Genomic DNA, 22,172 nt, shown 5'->3' with positions numbered 1-22,172 from the left:
AATCTGCAGCATGTTACTTCTTCTGTGCGTTTTTCCATCTCCCCTGTCACCGAATCCGCAGGGGGAGAACCGCAGTGGAAAACCGCACAAAAACCGCAAGAAAACCGCAGGAAAAATGGAAGAAATCCGCAGGAAAAATGCAGGTCATTTGACCTGCGGATTTCTTCCATTCTGCGCGGAAAAATCCGCAGGGCCAAAAAGTACGTCTGCACTCAGCCAAAAGGTGAACGGATGGACTCTACATGCCTGGTTCCCACCGTGAAGCATGGAGGAGGAGGAGTGATGGTGTAGGGGTGCTTTGCTGGTGACACTGTTGGGGATTTATTCAAAATTGAAGGCATACTGAACCAGCATGGCTACCACAGCATCTTGCAGCGGCATGCTATTCCATCCGGTTTGCGTTTAATTGGACCATCATTTATTTTTCAACAGGACAATGACCCCAAACACACCTCCAGGCTGTGTAAGGGCTATTTGACCAAGAAGGAGAGTGATGGGGTGCTACGCCAGATGACCTGGCCTCCAGTCACCAGACCTGAACCCTATCGAGATGGTTTGGGGTGAGCTGGCCCGCATAGTGAAGGCGAAAGGGCCAACAAGTGCGAAGCATCTCTGGGAACTCCTTCAAGACTGTTGGAAGACCATTTCCGGTGACTACCTCTTGAAGCTCATCAAGAGAATGCCAAGAGTGTGCAAAGTAGTAATCAAAGCAAAAGGTGGCTACTTTGAAGAACCTAGAATATAAGACATATTTTCAGTCGTTTCACACTTTTTTGTTAATTATATAATTCCACATGTGTTAATTCATAGTTTTGATGCCTTCAGAATGAATCTACAATTTTCATAGTCATAAAAATAAATAAAACTCTTTGAATGAGGTGTGTCCAAACTTTTGGTCTGTACTGTATATATGTAATCGATATTACATAGTGTATTACATATTTACAATTTATTACAGTTTTTTGTGTTCTAAAGTTGTATTCCAATAAATAGATATTATGTTCTAAATATCTTGATTATTGGATCATAAAAATGATTAAATGTCTGATGTTCACATTGTACTACAGTAAATTTTTCACTTAAATACCGGGTGAGTCATAAAGGACGGATGTATTTGAAGTGGCTATAACTCACCACCAGGTGGAGGTAGAGATGTGCGGGAGGCGGGGTTATGTTTGTGAGGTGAAAGCATTGTTTTTATTTTAGTTTCAGTTTAAGCTATGGTGCCGTGGACGATAGAACATCGCGTTTTTGCGTACGACAGTTTTGTCAAGAATAATGAGTGTATCACAGCCGTTCAGCGTGAGTTTCGGCGTCATTTCAATATTCACAGAAATCAAGCTGTTCCCGCTCGTAACACTATCCTACGTTGGGTTGAAGCACTCCGTACACGAGGTACACTAATGAACAAACGACCACCGGGGGCTCCACGAACGGCACGTACCCCTGAAAATGTGGAACGCGTCAGGCAAGCCATGCTGCGTAGTCCGAGTCGATCTGCTCGGAAACATTCTTTAGAACTTGCCCTCAGTAATCGTACAGTAAGGCGTATTTTGCATTTAGACCTGCATTTCCACCCCTATAAATTGGCCATTGTGCAACAGTTGGAGCGCGGGGATTACGCAGCGCGACTGAAGTTCGCACATGAGATGGAAGCAATTATTGAGCAAAACGACAACCTTATTTTATTCATGAGTGATGAAGCTCATTTCCATGTCAATGGCATGGTTAATCAGCAGAACTGCCGTTATTGGGCCTATGAAAATCCGAAAGAATTACATGAACGACCGCTGCACAGCCCTAAGGTAACGGTGTGGTGCGCTATGGGCAAATATGGCGTGATCGGTCCGTACTTTTTCGAAGGCGATAATGGCAATACTGTTACCGTGAACTCACAACGTTATATCGCCATGATAAATAACTTCTTTGTTCCTGAGTTACGACGGCAACATATCCCCATCTCTAGTGTGTGGTTTCAACAAGATGGGGCAACGGCCCACACAGCCGGAGCAACAATGAACGTTCTTCGCCCTCTCTTCCCTGGTCGCATCATTTCCAGGTTTGGCGATATTAATTGGCCTCCTAGGTCCCCAGACCTATCCATGTGCGATTATTACTTATGGGGTCACCTCAAATCACGTGTATACAAGCTTAAGCCTCGATCATTACAAGAACTGAAGGAAGCTATTCGAGTGGAAGTTGCCCAAATCGACAGAGTTGTGTTGGAACGTGTTGATGCCAACTTCCAAGAACGCCTTTGGAAATGCATCACTGATAATGGCCACCACATGGCAGATGTTGTTTTCCACACTTGAATTTGTCAAATGCTATTAGTATACGTAACCAAATCTGTGAATACATTTATATTTAATAAATATTTAACGATTTTATGATTAGTTTAAAAACGTCCGTCCTTTATGACTCACCCGGTATAAGCAACAATATATGTGAGTCGGAGTCGTGGAGTCGGAGTAAGGGAAATTGAGGAGTCGGAGTCGCAGGTTTAGCTTACCGACTCCACAGCCCTGGTAAAAGCAATTACCCCGTTGTATTCTCATTCATCAGCGTCGGTTTCTATCTCCGGAATGAAATCAGATAGATTTTTTTATCACTAATGGGACGAGACAGGGGTGTCTGTTGGCCCCCCATATATTCGCTTTGGCGATTGAACCTTTAGCGGAAAAAATCAGACTACATCCAACAATAACAGGAATCCATGTGAACAAAACGGAACATAAAATCGGATTATTTGCGGACGATATCATCCTAGCATTAACAAATCCCACAGAATCACTACCGGCAGCAATGCAAATAATCGATTCATTTACTAAAATATCATATTAAAAGCTGAACTTGTCCAAAAGCCAGGTGCTGAATCTGACTCAATCCGTAAAATATTCAAAAGATTTTGAGAATAAGTACCCTTTTAAATGGGGGAATGATAATATTGAGTATCTGGGTATTCGACTTACATTATCAGCAGATAAAATGTTAGCATTGAACTATGAGGCTCGGAGGAAGAAAACTCAAAATGATATGTTACATATGAAGAAACAGGATTTATCTTGGTTGGGCAGGATAGCGTCAGTTAAAATGTTCATTCTCCCACAGATATTGTATTTATTCCGCAGTCTGCCCATTATATTCCCAATAAAAATTTTAAAAGAGATCCAAGCAATGATCTTAAAATATATTTGGCAAGAAAAAAAATTCAGGGTCCAAGCGGACACGCTTTATATTCCTACTAGCTGTTTCCAGCCAGCTAATGCTCGGCATGCTCACTGCTATCTAATTAACGCTGCTGGTGATTAAACTAAAGTAAATAATGACAACATTCAATAGCGCTTACGCAGGTGGTAAATTAAATTAAAATGAAGATAATAATAATAATCATTAAAAATCTGAATAATACTAATGATACATTTTATTCACAGTGTAAAATCAAAAACAAACTGGATTCAGTAAGATGTGCGTTTTTTATTCATTCCAGCATCTAAACAAATTTCATAACCAAACATAAATTAAGTTAAAATTTCTCTGTAAACAATTAAATGTATAGACATTATCGTCATTTTGAAAGATCTTTCCTTGACTTCCACCAGGTACAATTGGAACTGAAAATCCTTTACAACTTGTTACTCTAGAGCAGGGGTCCCCAACCGCCGGTCCGCGGCCCAGCACCGGGCCGCTGCAGTGCCCTTGCCGGTCCGCGGACACAAGGGGAGCCAGGGGCGGTCAGTGGCGTAGCGGGGGCTGGGGCGGCGTGTGTAGCGGCGGCAGGGAGCGATCCAAGCAGCTCCGCTGCCTGCAAGAGGGAATAGCAGGAGCGGAGCTGCAAGGACCCGTCCACTGCGTCCAGCTTCCTGCCCGCCGCCCGCGCTTCCTGTCTCTGACACAGAGGAGCGCGGCCGCTGCTGTGTCAGAGCGAGGAAGCGCGGGCGGCGGGCAGGTGAGAGGAGAGAGGTGGTGTCTGTGTGTGTGTACGTATAATATGTATGTGTCTGTGTGTGTGTGTGTGTGTGTGTGTGTGTGTTGGTCTGTGTTTGTGTAGCCTGGCCCTGGAGGAGATGGGGACATGAGGAGAAGGCCATGAGGGGAGTGATGGAGAGACAGCAGTGATGGGGTGAAGGGAATGATGGGGTGAAGGGAGTGATGGGGTGAAGGGAGTGATGGGGAGAAGGGAGTGATGGGGAGAAGGGAGTGATGGGGAGAAGGGAGTGATGGGGTGAAGGCAATGATGGGGTGAAGGGAGTGATGGGGTGAAGGCAATGATGGGGAGAAGGGAGTGATGGGGAGAAGGGAGTGATGGGGTGAAGGCAATGATGGGGAGAAGGGAGTGATGGGGTGAAGGCAATGATGGGGAGAGGGGAGTGATGGGCTGAAGGCAATGATGGGGAGAAGGGAGTGATGGGCTGAAGGCAATGATGGGGAGAGGGGAGTGATGGGGAGAAGGGAGTGATGGGGTGAAGGCAATGATGGGGAGAAGGGAGTGATGGGGTGAAGGCAATGATGGGGAGAAGGGAGTGATGGGGAGAAGGGAGTGATGGGGAGAAGGCAATGATGGGGAGAAGGGAGTGATGGGGTGAAGGGAGTGATGGGGAGAAGGGAGTGATGGGGAGAAGGGAGTGATGGGGTGAAGGCAATGATGGGGAGAAGGGAGTGATGGGGTGAAGGCAATGATGGGGAGAGGGGAGTGATGGGGTGAAGGCAATGATGGGGAGAGGGGAGTGATGGGGAGAAGGGAGTGATGGGGTGAAGGCAATGATGGGGAGAAGGGAGTGATGGGGAGAAGGGAGTGATGGGGTGAAGGGAGTGATGGGGTGAAGGGAGTGATGGGGTGAAGGGAGTGATGGGGTGAAGGGAGTGATGGGGAGAAGGGAGTGATGGGGAGAAGGGAGTGATGGGGAGAAGGCAATGATGGGGAGAAGGGAGTGATGGGGTGAAGGCAGTGATGGGGAGAAGGGAGTGATGGGGTGAAGGCAATGATGGGGAGAGGGGAGTGATGGGGTGAAGGCAATGATGGGGAGAAGGGAGTGATGGGCTGAAGGCAATGATGGGGAGAGGGGAGTGATGGGGAGAAGGGAGTGATGGGGTGAAGGCAATGATGGGGAGAAGGGAGTGATGGGGAGAAGGGAGTGATGGGGAGAAGGGAGTGATGGGGAGAAGGGAGTGATGGGGAGAAGGGAGTGATGGGGAGAAGGGAGTGATGGGGTGAAGGGAGTGATGGGGTGAAGGGAGTGATGGGGTGAAGGGAGTGATGGGGTGAAGGGAGTGATGGGGTGAAGGCAGTGATGGGGAGAAGGGAGTGATGGGGTGAAGGCAATGATGGGGAGAAGGGAGTGATGGGGAGAAGGGAGTGATGGGGAGAAGGGAGTGATGGGGAGAAGGCAATGATGGGGTGAAGGGAGTGATGGGGTGAAGGGAGTGATGGGGTGAAGGCAATGATGGGGAGAAGGGAGTGATGGGGTGAAGGCAATGATGGGGAGAAGGGAGTGATGGGGAGAAGGGAGTGATGGGGAGAAGGGAGTGATGGGGAGAAGGGAGTGATGGGGAGAAGGCAATGATGGGGTGATGGGGTGAAGGGAGTGATGGGGTGAAGGCAATGATGGGGAGAAGGGAGTGATGGGGTGAAGGCAATGATGGTGAGAAGGGAGTGATGGGGTGAAGGCAATGATGGGGAGAAGGGAGTGATGGGGTGAAGGGAGTGATGGGGTGAAGGCAATGATGGGGAGAAGGGAGTGATGGGGTGAAGGCAATGATGGTGAGAAGGGAGTGATGGGGTGAAGGCAATGATGGGGAGAAGGGAGTGATGGGGTGAAGGCAATGATGGGGAGAAGGGAGTGATGGGGTGAAGGCAATGATGGGGAGAAGGGAGTGATGGGGTGAAGGCAATGATGGGGTGAAGGCAATGATGGGGAGAGGGGAGTGATGGGGTGAAGGCAATGATGGGGAGAGGGGAGTGATGGGGTGAAGGCAATGATGGGGAGAGGGGAGTGATGGGGTGAAGGCAATGATGGGGAGAGGGGAGTGATGGGGTGAAGGCAATGATGGGGAGAGGGGAGTGATGGGGTGAAGGCAATGATGGGGAGAAGGGAGTGATGGGGTGAAGGCAATGATGGGGAGAAGGGAGTGATGGGGTGAAGGCAATGATGGGGAGAGGGGAGTGATGGGGTGAAGGCAATGATGGGGAGAGGGGAGTGATGGGGTGAAGGCAATGATGGGGAGAGGGGAGTGATGGGGTGAAGGCAATGATGGGGAGAGGGGAGTGATGGGGTGAAGGCAATGATGGGGAGAAGGGGGTGATGGAGCACTCATTCAAAACCTATGGTGAGTTGAGTCACATTATAAATGTTATTTAATTATAAGTATGCACTGCTACACTACAACCGTGTCCATAGCCCCGCCCCCTTATGACCAAAGCCCCGCCCCTGCCACACCTCCATCCCCGCCCTGCCGGGCCATGGAAGAATGGTCTTGCTTGAAACCGGTCCCTGGTGCAAAAAAGGTTGGGGACCACTGCTCTAGAGAATGCAGTGTATAATTGACCATGTGTGAATACAGGATCAGGTAGGAGAACGCCAATCTTATCGAATGTTTGTCCTTGCGATTTTGTAATTGTCATGGAATAAGCCAGATGAAGTGGGAATTGTTTTCTTGTTAACTTAAACGGGATATCGCAATTTTCGCTAGTGTCCAATGGTATTCTTGGAATGAGAATCTTTTGACCAAGACGCTCCCCAGAAAAAATACTGCAGTCGATGAGATTTGTGCCAAGAGTTTCTACAATTAGTCGAGTACCATTGCACAGTCCTGTCTTTGGATTTAGATTGCGGAGAAGCATGACACAGCAGCCTTTAAGGGTTCAGCATATGAGGAGGGAGGCCATAGGAGTTAGGGAATGTACAAATTAGATGGGGTACTGAGCTCTTTCTTCTTCTGTCTCACAGGATGAAATATTGTCGACACTGAAGTATGATTTAGTCTGACCTCTAAGCATGTTCAACACTTGTTCATTGACTGTCAGCGTGTCACAGTTTTTAGGGCATAGTACTGCAGGAGTAGGCGCAGGGAAAATCTTTCCATATCTTGTGGAGAGACAGAGTACATTCTTGGAAGATCTTGTCAGCACCTCTTTTTCTTGTCTTCCAAAACTTATTTGTCCAGACATAATGGTAGGGTATTTCACAATATAAATACTGATGGAGCAGTTTAGTTTAGAACGAACCATTTCGTAAGTTTTGTGGCATCACGCTGAGCTTTTTCCACAGAAAGCTGCTCCGTTCCATCCTCAAAGTAAACTGATTGTTGGAAAAGTAGGTGTACCGGAAGTCTTTCTACAGCATGGGAACGTGCAGACATCTCAAATTATCGCAGCCGCCACAGTGCTTCAGGCGATGCCAAATATCGTGTGTCGATGTCAGTCTTAATCTCGTCCCAGTGGTAGGTGCCGATGTTGCTGACTTCGTTCACTTGAACAATGGCTGCATAATATCCTTTGTACACGTACTTGAAAATATATTTGACGGTCTGGATGGAAGAGCAGATTTCCACATTTATGTGTGCGCTGTATTTCTGAGAGAGGTAGGGGTTGTATGGTACAACCCAGCGGCTGTCAACTTCCACATCCCTAATCTTGAGCTTAATGCCATCTTTTCGTCTGCGGTATACTGGATAACCATCCACATTAATATCTATTTCTTCGCTGAAGTCTTTGGGAAACTTTTTGGAGCATGTCCGGATTCCTTTTACATCTTCCATACATGGTGAATTTCTATTGTGTTCTCCACAGGGCCCATGAATCATGGAGCTGGTGACAACATTGTAAAGCTCCTTGTTAATATTCGGGTCGTGAATATCTGCACAAACAGCACTGTCACAATCGATAGCTTCTCGAAACTTGTTTTTGTCGTCCAGAATTAAGAGCATATGGCAATGAGGAAGACCTGAAACAATAAAAGGATGCATTAAATGTGCATTATTAATCATTCCATTCTTAACATTATTGTTACTAATATTCAGATGAATGTACGTAATACCTCTTTTTTGAAATTCAATGCCGTAGGTGTATGCCTTTACTTGTCCCATCACTCCACCTTTTTTTGCAGTCAAGTCGTTTAGTAACTCTTGCAGCTTTAAGTGGAATGTGGTAGATACCATATCTGGGCGGTCTATTGCTGTTTCATGTTGTAAAAGGCCGGACTGAATTTCTTCCCACTTTGGGTTGCAAGTGAACGTAATAAATAAATCCGGCTTTCCAAATTTTGCTACCAAAGTCATCGCATCTTGGTAATTCTGTGTCATGGCACGTTTTCAACCGGTAAAAGAAGAGGGAATTATGACGATGCGACCCGGTCTCAGATCTTGTTGTTCAGCCCTACTGTTGATATAATCCATAAGCCCGATATATAATTCTACCCTGAGTTTCTTTTGGTTTGGTCTGTTCCAGTCCAGTCGCTGCGCTTCAACCTTTAGGTAGGCATCAATTATGTATTGTTGTGTCAGCTTGCCAGAATGTAACAGCGGGTTGAAGGATTGTCGATCCTGAAGGCGGTACGCATAGAATTCCCTCATCGACACATTTCTGTTTTGCTTTTTTTTCTTGTTCCCCTGCATCGTGACTGATATCTTCCTGTTCTTCATAGTCACCTTCCTCCATTTCATGACTTTTCCTTTTTGCAGTTGTCCCTTGCTTCCGTATTCCAGGTTGCCAACACTCAATCCCGTCCCCACCACATTACCACACACAATCAACATATGGAAAGAGGAGTGGATACACCATTGGATCACAGTTTGGGCTATGGTACACAATATTCTGTAGTCCTCGCTGCCCAATGGGATGAACGGCAATGTCTCTTTTGATCGGCGGCTCTCTATCATCAGAGACAAACACAGCTGCAACTTCATTGGCTGTTAGCAAGTTGTATCGGCGAGGGTCATGTCTATCCTTGGTGATCCACATTTCGATTTTATGCTGGTCGTAGCCACGCTGATCAATCAAATCCGTCATATTTTGAAAGCCTGAGCAAATGGGTTGATATCTCTGAGTAAACAGTCAATAGTATTCATTATGTCCCTCTTGCATCCTTGATTTTGCTCGTTATTTAATCATTGAATGTTTGCATACTCAGGATCCAATATGTAGAGTTGTGAATATGAAGGAGTATCAGATCTAAAGAAAGCAGTAGCACAAATATATTTTTAATTATTAAAAAAAAGAGTAGGAATGAATTAAAAACATACATTTAATTGTATTCAGGTCTTTTACCTTAGAGAAGTTGATGTACAGTGGTACACTTGTCCATGAATGACTAAAACGGGTGGGCCATCGGAAAATTTCATTGACTGAAATCCAAAGGATGCAAAGGCAAAAGCACTGTTGTACTTTCTGATGTTCTTTCTAAAAATTTTTGCCTCGTTCGTATCTTCAGTTAACCATGCTTGAAACTGCTGAGGATATTCATTTACGTCACGTAAGTGTATAGTACAACTTCCGCAGCACGACGCAGACTTTGCACTGTGTAATTTTTCTTTCCAAAAGTGAGATGCACCGCAATCACTACACGTAATGTCTCGCTTTCCCATGTGGTGTTCACTTGGTATATTCTCTGGATTTCTTGCTGCATACCTCGAAGGTGGCGGCAGTTTACGTCGACGGGCATGGTTGTTTTCAATTTCCGCAGGTGTCAAATTCCTTCTTCGTTGACGCTGGTTATACATATCAGCTTCCCTTCTTTCTGTCACTCTGTTGATCTAAACCTTGTGATATCTTTCTCTGTCCTTATCAATCTGCTCAGGTGTTCGATGTTGATAACCATTCCTACGATTTTGGCGATACTGTTGTTGTCGATCAGCTACTGCATCGTTGTCCGGATTTTCCTGCGGCCTGTGAGATGGACCTGGCGACTCTTCTTGGCTCATTTTGTTTGGGAGAATGCGGATGCAATTAAATGTACGTTTACCTTGGCTGAAGTGGTTGAATTACATAGAAAGGAAGCGCTGCGTGTGGTAATGTGTGGGGGGACGGAGCCTCGTGGGGTAATGTGGGGGGAACGGAGCCTCGTGGGGTAATGTGTGGGGACGGAGCCTCGTGGGGTAATGTGTGGGGACGGAGCCTCGTGGGGTAATGTGTGGGGACGGAGCCTCGTGCGGTAATGTGGGGGGCGGGATTATGTTTGTTAATGTGGGGGGGGGGGCCGGGATTGTGTGTGGTGATGTGGTGGGCGGCCGGGATTATGTGTGGTGATGTGGTGGGGTTGCGGGATTATGTGTGGTGATGTGGCGGGGGGGCGGGACTGTGTGTGGTAATGTGGTGGGGGGGCGGGATTATATGTGGTGATGTGATGAGGGTCGGATTGTGTGTGGTGATGTGGTGGGGGGGCAGGATTGTGTGTGGTGATGTTGGGGGGGCGGGATTGTGTGTGGTGATGTGTTGGGGGGGCGGGATTGTGTGTGGCGATTTGTTGAGGGGGCGGGATTGTGAGTGGAAATGTGGTGGGGGGCAGGATTGTGTGTGGTAATGGGGTGGGGGCGGAGCTACTGTGCAGGGGTCAGGATTAGCAAGTAATCACGATGCCTCATATATAGATGAGTAAGGGAGGCTTGGGATGCCCCTCAGTGATCCGTTATTACACAGCCGCGTTATTCGAACAATTACGATTCATGTGGAATAATGAGGATTAAAAATTGGAAAGCTTCCGGAGTTGTCTCGGTTAGGGGTTTGTATGAAGGGGAGGAATTAATTACTTTCTCATTATTGCGGGATAGATACAAGGTCCCTCAGCGGGACTTTTACACATATTTGCAGATCCGGCATTTCTTAACCTAAAGGTTCAGGTGCGCGTCCCAACATCTAAACTATACTCTATGCTAATTAATCCGACATCACAAATTAGGGCGCATCCATAGGCTATGACTGCATGCTAGAGAATACCTTGCCCTCACTATCCCCATACCCATATATACAATATATACAATATATACCGTATGGGAATAAACATGCGAGAAATAGGAGGAAACCACTATGGCTAAATAGAGCTGTAAGGGGCGCAATAAGAGATAAAAATAAAGCATTTAGAGAATTAAAGCAAGTAGGTAGTGATGAGGCATTAAATAAATACAGAAGATTAAATAAATTCTGTAAAAAGCAAATCAAGACAGCAAAGATTGAGACAGAGAGACTCATTGCCAGAGAAAGTAAAAATAATCCCAAAATATTCTTTAACTACATAAATAGTAAGAAGCTAAAAAATGATAGTGTTGGTCCCCTTAAAAATAGTCTGGGTGAAATGGTGGATGAGGATGAGGAAAAAGCCAATATGCTAAATAACTTTTTTTCAACAGTATTTACACAAGAAAATCCCATGACGGATAACATGATCAGGGATAAAAATTCTCCATTAAATGTCACCTGCTTAACCCAGCAGGAAGTACGGCGGCGTCTACAAATCACTAAAATTGACAAATCCCCGGGCCCGGATGGGATACACCTCCGAGTACTGCAGGAATTAAGCACAGTCATAGATAGACCACTATTTTTAATCTTTAAAGATTCCATAATAACAGGGTCTGTACCACAGGACTGGCGTATAGCAAATGTGGTGCCAATATTCAAAGAGGGGACAAAAACTGAACTTGGAAATTATAGGCCAGTAAGTTTAACCTCAACTGTGGGTAAAATCCTGGAGGGTTTTCTAAGAGATACTATACTGGAGTATCTGGAGAAGAATAACCTTATGACCCAATATCAACATGGGTTTACAAGAGACCGTTCCTGTCAGACTAATCTGATAAGCTTTTATGAAGAGGTAAGTTCCGGACTGGACCAAGGGAATGCAGTGGACGTGGTGTACATGGACTTTTCAAAAGCTTTTGATACGGTGCCACACAAAAGGTTGATACATAAAATGAGAACAATGGGGATAGGGGAAAATATGTGTAGGTGGGTTAAGAGCTGGCTCAGGGATAGGAAACAAAGGGTGGTTATTAATGGAGCACACTCGGACTGGGACAAGGTTAGCAGTGGGGTACCACAGGGGTCAGTTTTGGGCCCGCTTCTTTTTAACATATTTATTAATGACCTTGCAGGGGGCATAGAGAGTAGAATTTCAATATTTGCAGATGACACTAAACTCTGCAGGGTAATTAATACAGAGGAGGACAATTTTATATTACAGGAGGATTTATGTAAACTAGAAGCTTGGGCTGATAAATGGCAAATGAGCTTTAATGGGGATAAATGTAAGGTCATGCACTTGGGTAGAACGAACAAGTTGTATAATTATGTGCTTAATTGTAAAACACTGGGCAAAACAGTCACTGAAAAAGACCTGGGTGTATGGGTGGACGACAAACTCACATTTAGTGGCCAGAGTCAAGCAGCTGCTGCAAAGGCAAATAAAATAATGGGATGCATTAAAAGAGGCATAGATGCTCATGAGGAGAACATAATTTTACCTCTATATAAGTCACTAGTGCGACCACACTTAGAATACTGTGTACAGTTCTGGTCTCCGGTGTATAAGAAAGACATAGCTGAACTGGAGCGGGTGCAGAGAAGAGCGACCAAGGTTATTAGGGAACTAGGGGGTCTGCAATACCAAGACAGGTTATTACACTTGGGGTTATTTAGTTTGGAGAATCGAAGGCTTAGGGGTGATCTTATTACAATGTATAAATATATGTGGGGACAATACAAAGACCTTTCTAATGATCTTTTTACGCTTAGACCTGTGACGGGGACAAGAGGGCATCCTCTACGTCTGGAGGAAAAAAGGTTTAAGCATACTTACAGACGCGGATTCTTTACTGTAAGAGCAGTGAGACTATGGAACTCTCTGCCATATGATGTTGTAATGAGTGATTCACTACTAAAATTTAAGAAGGGACTGGATGCCTTTCTTGAAAAGTATAATATTACAGGGTATATACACTAGTCTCCTTAATATTGCGTTGATCCAGGGAGCTAGTCTGATTGCCGTATGTGGAGTCGGGAAGGAATCTTTTTCCCCAATGTGAAGCTTACTGTTGCCACATGGGGTTTTTTTTGCCTTCCTCTGGATCAACATGTTAGGGCAAGTTAGGATAGGATATGGGTTGAACTAGATGGACTTAAAGTCTCCCTTCAACCTTAATAACTATGTTACTATGTTACAAAAGTGGGAAAAAGACCTTAATCGCACATTCACACCGGAACAATGGGAAGCATCCTCTTTAATTATTGGCAGCCAATCTAAATGTACTAACCACATAGAAAATGCAAGGAAATTGATATATAGATGATATTTCACTCCTTATAGGCTGTCAGGGATGTTCCACGGCTCCCCAGATACGTGCTGGTGATGTGGTGATCCTGGCGCAGATATGCTACACACATGGTGGAACTGCGGCAATATTAGACGTTTGTGGGAAGCCATTGATCATTTAATATTCCAGATTTGCGGTATACCAGTTTCTCAACGAACAGCAGCCACTTTTCGCTATCGATCTGGATTCACTTCTCTATGAGTTCCGCACTGTAATTGTACACATTATCGTAGCGACAAGAGTAAAAATTGCTAGCTACTGGAAAAATTCCCAAAACCCGTCATTATCTGAAATAGTCTCACTGATTGATGAGAATTGCTTATCGGGAAAAATAATTGCTGCATCCAATAACAATTTATCTCAATTTCATAAAAAATGGAACAACTGGCTATCCTTTCGTTTAAATACTGTAGTTAAGTAAATATGTAGATTCGCATTTGAAATGTGATTGGATTGTTAATGCAATGTCACCACCTTCCCTTTTCTCCTTCCCTTCCCCACCACCCACATTATTGTGTTATTTATTAAGAATTTTATTGTCAATATGATGCAATTTTTGACACAATTTATAAATAAAAATTTATAAATAAAAAGAAAATAACCTACATTTAAATTCTTTGTGGTCCTATCAGGGGTTTCCATGTAATTTTATGCTCCTGGTCAATGTAAAGGAGTGTAGCTGTCACGTTTATTCACAATTATGCCACTTACATTTTCGGCCCCAAATGAATTGATCTGATCCGTCGCTGGTCTCTTCTCAGCGTTACAATTAGACACCTCAAAGCTGTTACTCTCTTTAATATCAATATCTGCTTTCTGTTCAGGTCGTCCAGCCAGATTTGGATTTGGTGTCTGCAACCGTCCCGGAGGCAGGGGTGCAGGTTTAATAGCAGATTTAATGTCCTGAGTTTCAGATATACTTGTTTCACCAGTCCTAAGTATGTAAAAATAAAGAAAACAAATAATTTTCCAATACTATTAAAAAAAAAAAAAAAAAAATCTACCACAAAAAAAATCAGCAGTAATAGCCAAGCACTTACAGGGGATCCTGGCTCACAGCGCTGTCTTGTGTCAAGGATGGAGAATGAGAGTGGATTTCAGACTTCCAAGAATCTTGAGAAGATCCAGACTCAGGAATCTTCATATCATTTTCTTCCTATAAAATGAAACACAGATTATGATGTAAACCTGTTTATAATGTGAAAGCAGATTGATAACACACAGTGAAGCTTTGCTGTATTCTTTTATGTCAAGGGAATTTCAGCATATGCATGAATAGCGACTGCAGCACATGGATGCTGTCTGTGCAGGTAACTGCAGTCATGTCCTGCAGCTTAGAATTATTCATCTGGTATGTAAACTGTCCAGGTAAAATCCATTACTGACGAAAAGAAGACATCTGAAAGTAAGCATATATGAGAACTGCTGCCACTTACTTTTCCACAATGGCCATCACCAAGAAGGTCTCCATCAGTGTCTCCATCAGCATGTTCAGTACTCTGTACAGAAGAGACCTCCTTGTCCTCTGATTGTCCTTTCCTAGAAGTTGCCTTTATCAGATTGGGTTTTAGTCTCTGGAAACGTCCTCGTGCTAAAAGTGCAGGTTTTATGGACGATTTCCCACATTCATCTTGAGAGGCAGATGACGATTCCACCCTAAGAACAGAAATACTTTCATTTAAATGTAATTAATGAAAAAAAGATTTTGGGCAGTCACTGTTTCTCGGAGCCTTCATTGGGGGACACAGCACCCGCCAGTGTAGTGTCTATGTTGGGCTTGTTCAAGTTGATTCTTGTTGCTTTTCCTACTGCTTTCTCACTAAGCTTTATGCCAGTTGGGGGGTGCACCCTGCTGAGGAGGTGCTATCCTTTTTTTGACTGGTGTCAGCAGCATACACCCTTGGTCTCCTGTGTCCCCCAATGAAGCAATAGAGAAAAAGCAACTAAACAATGTTTGAATCTTACTACTAAGTATGTCTGTGAAGAAGAGGAGAAAAGGTGAGGAATCAGAAGGACTTTTCCAGGATTATAATAACAATGGCCTATACCTAGGATTGGCTATTAGACTAGTGGGGTCCAACGCTAAAAAATCCTTGTAATCAGTCTTGGCCACTTTATGGCTGAGTAAAGCAGTGTTATACATTCATATTAAATGAAAAATGAAGCGCTTAGCTCAGCACCATGGCCCTCTAACAGATGATTGAGAATTGGGGAGTTGTACCCAATTGATCTGATATGGATGACCTAAGCTAAAGCCCCCCATTATACTTTAGACAGCTGTCTGATCTCGACTGACTCTCATATACATAAGAGTGCTCGCTCTGCCGACCCCTGTCTAAATAAAAGGATCATCAGTCTGAAGTAGGACATTCTGGATACTTAATCTCCTTTAACAGATGGATCAGGGACCCTCATACTGTCGTCCAAACCTATTAATATCGATAGATTATGCTAACACTCGTTTAGCCCGTATGGTGGCCTTAATGGTAAGTCCTGGAAACCCTTGTATTAGCGATCAAGCTCCCAGAACAAAACTATTTAAGGATGTAAATTAATTTACCGTCAGTCAGGGTCTCAACGGATCAAAAAGAATGAAAATGACTAGAAAGAAATGTGCAGTATACCAGACTACATCTTTTTCCATTTATACCAAGTTTAGGGGCCATTCATTGTGTTTAATATACAGTGTTTAAGTCAAATACATGTGATTCATTGGTACCTTTCCTTAACTTTACTTTCTTGATCGCCGTCCGGTGTATGTGATGGTGACTTGATACCAACAGGTGAAACCTGAGAAAAGTATAGGTCGTAAGACACATACATCCTTTGTAGAGGAAACATATGCAGAGCTATACTAAACGTGACATTGATATTTCATGTTTATACACGTAGAAATAGTGAGCGAAAAAGAAATAAGTGATTGAGAAAATTCAACCCGTAACGATCCAGGTCATCCTGAATAATAGAGACACTGAAAACTGCAGGCAAGGTAGTTAGATAATGCCACGGCATCTTACCATAGTTAGCCTTACAGAGGACCAAAAACTAAAATGCTTCATAACAATGAGGAGAATTTGATTTAGTGATGAATGAACAAGAAAAAATATCAATTTCCGTATATACTCGTGTATAAGCGGACCCCCCTAATTTTGCCACAAAAAACCTGGGAAAGCTTATTGACTCGCTTATAAGCCTAGGATGGAAAATGCAGCAGCTACTGGTAAATTTAAAAAATAAAAATAGATACCAATAAAAGTAAAATTAATTGAGACATCAGTAGGTTAAATGTTTTTGAATATCCATATTGAATCAGGAGCCCCATATAATGTCCATACAGTTCATGATGGCCCCATAAGATGCTCCACACAAAATACACCCCATATAATGCTGCACAAAGGTTAATAATGCCCCCATAAGATGCTCCATAGATTATGCCCCCATAAGATGCTCCATAGATTATGCCCCATAAGAAGCTCCATAGATTATTCCCCCATAAAATGCTCCAGATTATGCCCCAATAGGATGCTCCATAGATCATGCCCCTTATGATGCTCCATAGAATATGCCCCATAAAATGCTCCAGATTATGCCCCCATAAGATGCTTCACAGATTATGCCCCCATATGCTGCTCCATAGAATATGCCCCCATATGCTGCTCCATAGAATATGCCCCCATATGCTGCTCCATAGAATAAACCCCCATGTGATGCCCCATAAGATGTTCCATATATGCCCCATAGAATATGCCCCCATATGCTGCCCCATAGAATATGCCCCCATACGCTGCCCCCATAAGATGCTCCATATATTATGCCCCCATATGCTGCAGCAAAAAAAAAAAAAACTCACCTCCTTCTCAGGGTTCCATCGCTGCTCACCACTGTCTGCCCTTACTGTGTCAGTGACTGTTGAGCCAGCAGAGGGCGCAGCGCCCTCTGCTGCCTAAATGTCACTAACACAGGACGCAAGACAGCGGTGAGCAGCAATGGACTCCGGACAGGTGAATATCGCTATAATATCGCTATACTTACCCCCTCCTGGTGTGGTCTCTGCAGCCCCGCTTCTTCACTGTCTCCCTTCCTGCCTTCAGCGGTCACGTGATACCGCTCATTACACTCATGAATATGCGCATATTCATGAGTTTAATGAACGGTACCACGTGACCGCCGAGGCCAGGAAGGGAGACCGTGGAGAAGTGGGGGGGGGGGCTGCAGAGACCACGCCAGGAGGGGTAAGTGTGATCTCTTACACCCCCGCTCCCTCTCCCCTGCCGCAGACCCCAGGTATATGACTCGTGTACAAGCCGAGAGGGGGACTTTCAGCCCAAAAAAATGGGCTGAAAATCTCGTCTTACACACGAGTATATATGGTATATTTAATAGCGATAAGACATCTGCAATTTTTTACATAAGAGTATGCAACTTCAGCCGTGTATATGGCAGCAATACATTAATGATACCACTCCAGTGGTAAAATAAAAATATACCCCAGAGTGGTGCTGTAATCTACTATATAATTGTCTAATTCTGTCTGTTTATAACGGAAATCCCGCGTCACTGATTGGTCGCGCCAGGCCGGGCGCGACCAATCAGCGACAGGTGCAGTCTGGCCACGAAATTGCGCGGAATTCGAACAACACACGCCACCGTTGGGAGATCTGCGGCGCTAACCGCTGATCTCCAGACGGTTGCCGCAGGTCATCTCCTGCTGCACGGATTTGCCGCAAACAGCGATATTGGCGTGGAATCTTCATAAATAAACTACATACATATTCTAGAATACCCGATGCGTTAGAATCGGGACACCATCTAGTCACATATAAAAGGGAATCGTTTTACACTAAAAGGGGTAAGAGGTGGGCTGACAAATCTTTCCAGCGAGTTTCCTTTCCTTGCAGAAGAGGGGCTCATTTGCACTTTTTTTTTCATTGATCAATGAATAAGACTCCATGCTCAGCTCCTTAGGCTGGGGTCCTAGGCTTAGGTCAGCATACGGTTACTGCGGGTGCTTTATACAAGCTGCAGCTGCTTTCAGCATTATTATTACATTTATTGTAAATGGCAGAGTCAGTAATGATAAGCAATTTACAATTAATTTGTAACAATAGAGATCATTGCCACTGACATAAGAAGCCGCATCGCCGTTAGCGTCTCTGCTATGTGGTAGCAATGCACTGAACGATTTGTGATATTCACCACTGCTCTGGTTCAGATTTTTATCTGTGTCACAGCCTGTTCCTATGGGAGGAAAACACCAAGGTTACTTACCGGTAGCCGGTTTTTCCGGAGCCCATGATGGCACACATGAGAGAAGGGATCCGCCCAGTCAGGACAGGAACCCTACTGAAGATAAAAGGGCGGTACCTCTCCCTCGCTTCAGTTGGTTTACAGAGCATGAGAGACCCCCGGGTTAGTACACATGGTAAAACTATCACCACATTATATCTAACTAAAAAAAAACACCCAAACTATAGTGCACACCAAAGGAGTGAAAAGGGGGGGGAATATACAGGTGCCGTCATGGGCTCCGGAAAAACCGGCTACCGGTAAGTAACCTTGGTGTTTTCCCGTCTCCCATGATGGCACACGAGAGACTTTTGTAGAATAAGACACCTTAGGGAGGGACCACCGCTTGCAGCACCCTTCTACCAAAGGTTAGTTCAGTAGAGGAAGACAGATCAAGTCGGTAGTGCTTAAAAAAGGTCGAAGGTGAGGACCAAGTAGCGGCTTTACAAATTTGTTCAATTGATACCTCAGCCTTCTCTGCCCAGGAGGTAGCCACGGCTCTGGTGGACTGAGCCTTGATGCCTTCTGGAACCGGAGCGCCACTTGCGGAGTAGGATAACATAATGGCCTCCCTGATCCATCTGGCAATGGTACTCTTAGCTACCCCGTGCCCTTTTCTACTATCCTGAAAGGCTACAAAAAGGGACTGATCTTTCCTCCACTGACTAGTTACTGACATATATTGTAATATGGCTCTTCTTACATCTAATGTATGGAACTTTTGCTCCCCAGGGTTTCTAGGATTGTTACAGAACGATGGCAAGGAGATCTCCTGAGTCCTGTGAAACTTTTGGACTACCTTGGGGAGATAGGCCGGGTCTGGTCTTAGAACCACTCGGTCCTCCAATATCTGTGTATATGGAGAACATATAGACAGAGCTTGAAGGTCGCTGACTCTTCGGGCTGATGTTAAGGCTACCAGTAAGACAGTTTTAACTGTAAGTAGCTTTGGTGACAGCTCTAGTAGCGGTTCAAAGGGGTCTTTGGTTAAGGCCTCTAAGACTAGGTTGAGGTCCCAGGGTGGTATCTTTGGGATAATGACCGACCTTGACCTGCCACAGGACTTTATGAATCGGGACACCCACCTATTGGCTGCTAAGTTGCAGTTATATAGGGCCCCCAAAGCTGAGACTTGAACTTTGAGTGTATTAGTGGCTAACCCCAGTTGTAGCCCAGACTGTAAGAACTCTAGGATAGGTCCCACTGGCGCTACATCCCCCAGGGGTTCCCCCAGGAAGTCTAGGAACTTTTTCCACGTTCTACCATAGATTTGGGATGTTATAGGTTTCCTACTTTTCAACCGGGTGGAGACTAACCCTGGAGAGAATCCCTGGCGACTCAGTAGCGCCCTCTCAAATTCCAGGCTGCTAGATGGAAGCCCTTCACCTGAGAGTGGACCACTGGTCCCTGGGAAAGCAGGTCTGGAATCTCCGGTAGTATCCATGGATCTGTCACTGACATGAGCCTCAGAAGGGAGAACCAAGGCCTTCTCGGCCAGAATGGAGCTATAAGAATTATTCTCGCTCGATCCTCCCTGATTTTCCTGACCACTACTGGGATCATTGTTATCGGGGGAAATGCATAGGCCAGGATGAACTTCAAGGGTATTTGTAGGGCATCTACTGCGAAGGGGTTTTCCCTTGGGTTTAGTGAGCAGAACTTCCTGACCTTCCGGTTCTGTGCGGTAGCGAACAGGTCTATTTCTGGTTTTCCCCAGGCCTGAACTATTTGTTGGAAGACTTGGGGGTTTAGGGACCATTCCCCTTGTTTTAGGTGCCTGCGACTCAGGAAGTCTGCCCGTATATATTCTGCCCCCTTTATGTGCAGTGCTGTGATGGATAACAGATGTTGTTCTGCTAGCTGGAAGAGTAGATCTGATATTTGCATAAGGCCCAGAGATCTCGTTCCCCCCTGGTGATTGATGTAGGCTACTACTGCTTGATTGTCCATCATGACCAGGGTGTGGCGGCCCCGAAGTAAGGGAAGGAAATGTTTCACGGCTTTTTCCACTGCCCATAGTTCTTTTACATTTGAACCGTGATCCCTTTCTAGCGAGGACCAGGTCCCCTGTATTGAGTGGGATCTCAGGTGTGCTCCCCATCCTGTGGCACTCGCATCTGTTGTAATGATGTCCTCGACTGGTTTTTGCCACGGGACACCGGCTGTTAGATTCTTTTCTACCGTCCACCAGAGCAGGGAATCTCTTACAGCCACTGAGAGACATAGTTTGCCTTCTAAATGCCCTTTTAATTATTTCTGTGCTGACAAAATTTCCCACTGTAGTTGCCTTACGTGGTACTGCGCCCATGCTACTGCGGGTATGCATGATGTCAGTGAGCCTAAAAGGGACATTGCGTTCCTCAGTGTCATATTTGGTCTTTGTATTGCTGTGCGAGCTAGGCCTCTTATCTTGGTCACTTTGCTCTCTGGTAGGAGGCAGCGTTGTTGCTCGGAGTCCAATATCAACCCTAGGAAGGATTGCTCTTTTGCTGGGGTTATCCTTGATTTGGGGATGTTTACTATCCATCCTAGTCCTACTAGAATTCCTATCACTTCCTTCACTTGATGTGTGCAGTGGGAATCCGACCTCCCTATTACCAGAAAGTCGTCTAGGTATGGAACGATCACTATGTCCCTGGAACGCAGAAAAGACATTACTTCGGCCATCACTTTGGTGAATACTCTGGGGGCTGTAGACAGGCCAAACGGAAGGGCTGCGTATTGGTAGTGTTTCACCTGCCCCTGGACATGGAGCGCTACTCTCAAATATTTTTGATATTCCCGATGAATTGGGATATGATAGTAGGCATCTTTTAAGTCTATCACTGCCATGAGGCAATGCTGGAACAGAATCTTTGTGGCCGTATTGATTGACTCCATTTTGAAGGAGCAATTGTCTATCCACTGATTGAGTCTCCTCAGGTTGACAATGGTATTAAGAAGAGGGGGGAGTAGAACTCCCTTCCTTGTTCTTGCACTGGGACTTCCTGTAGGACTTGTTTTTCCACTAGTCGCAAGACTTTCGTCTCCAGGGCCAGTTGTTGCTCTTGGGCTTTCCTTCTGGGTGTTATTATGAAGGTATGCCTGGGCGGACGGATGAATTTTATTTTTAAGCCGTCCTTGATTATATTTAGGACCCATGTACTGGGGGAGATATTTGCCCAGGCGGAAAGGAAGAGAGAAAGCCTTCCCCCAACGTCATTGGGGAGATTTTTTGGAGGAAGTGGAGGGCCCTTTAAACATATAGCCGAATGCTCTTCTTTCTATAAAGTCCCAGCTTTTTCTATCTCCCGGGGGACGACCCCTGTTAAATCTCCTCCTCCGAAAGCGCTGCTTTTTGGGTTCTCCCGGAAATCGGGGAAAGCTCTTCTTCCTATCCCCCGCATGTTCCAAAATCTCTTCTAGTTTTTTCCCGAAGAGGAGTGGGCCATCGCATGGAATGGAACATAACCTATGCTTCGATGGTAAATCTCCGGGACACCCTTTAAGCCACAGGGCTCGTCTTGCCGCATTTGACAGACTTGCTGCTCTAGCTGTCAACCTTGCAGAGTCTGCAGAGGAATCCGCTAGGAAAGCCGCTGCTC

The 22,172-nt window shown here is 45.1% G+C and overlaps 1 protein-coding gene across 1 annotated transcript in view; it reads right to left on the bottom strand.

The window, feature by feature from the left end:
• The window catches only part of BDP1 (BDP1 general transcription factor IIIB subunit), a 235,234-nt gene that overhangs the window by 97,036 nt on the left and 116,026 nt on the right, over positions 1-22,172 (bottom strand). Inside the window, 4 exon segments of the mRNA XM_073584044.1 lie at positions 14,014-14,236; positions 14,343-14,458; positions 14,739-14,958; positions 16,022-16,092. Coding sequence (XP_073440145.1) covers positions 14,014-14,236; positions 14,343-14,458; positions 14,739-14,958; positions 16,022-16,092 — 630 coding nt within the window.

The sequence above is a fragment of the Dendrobates tinctorius genome, unplaced genomic scaffold, assembly GCF_039654945.1.
Source record: "Dendrobates tinctorius isolate UK_male_01 unplaced genomic scaffold, ASM3965494v1 ptg000083l, whole genome shotgun sequence".
Taxonomy (NCBI): domain Eukaryota; kingdom Metazoa; phylum Chordata; class Amphibia; order Anura; family Dendrobatidae; genus Dendrobates; species Dendrobates tinctorius.
This window is presented reverse-complemented; position numbering and strand designations above follow the sequence as displayed.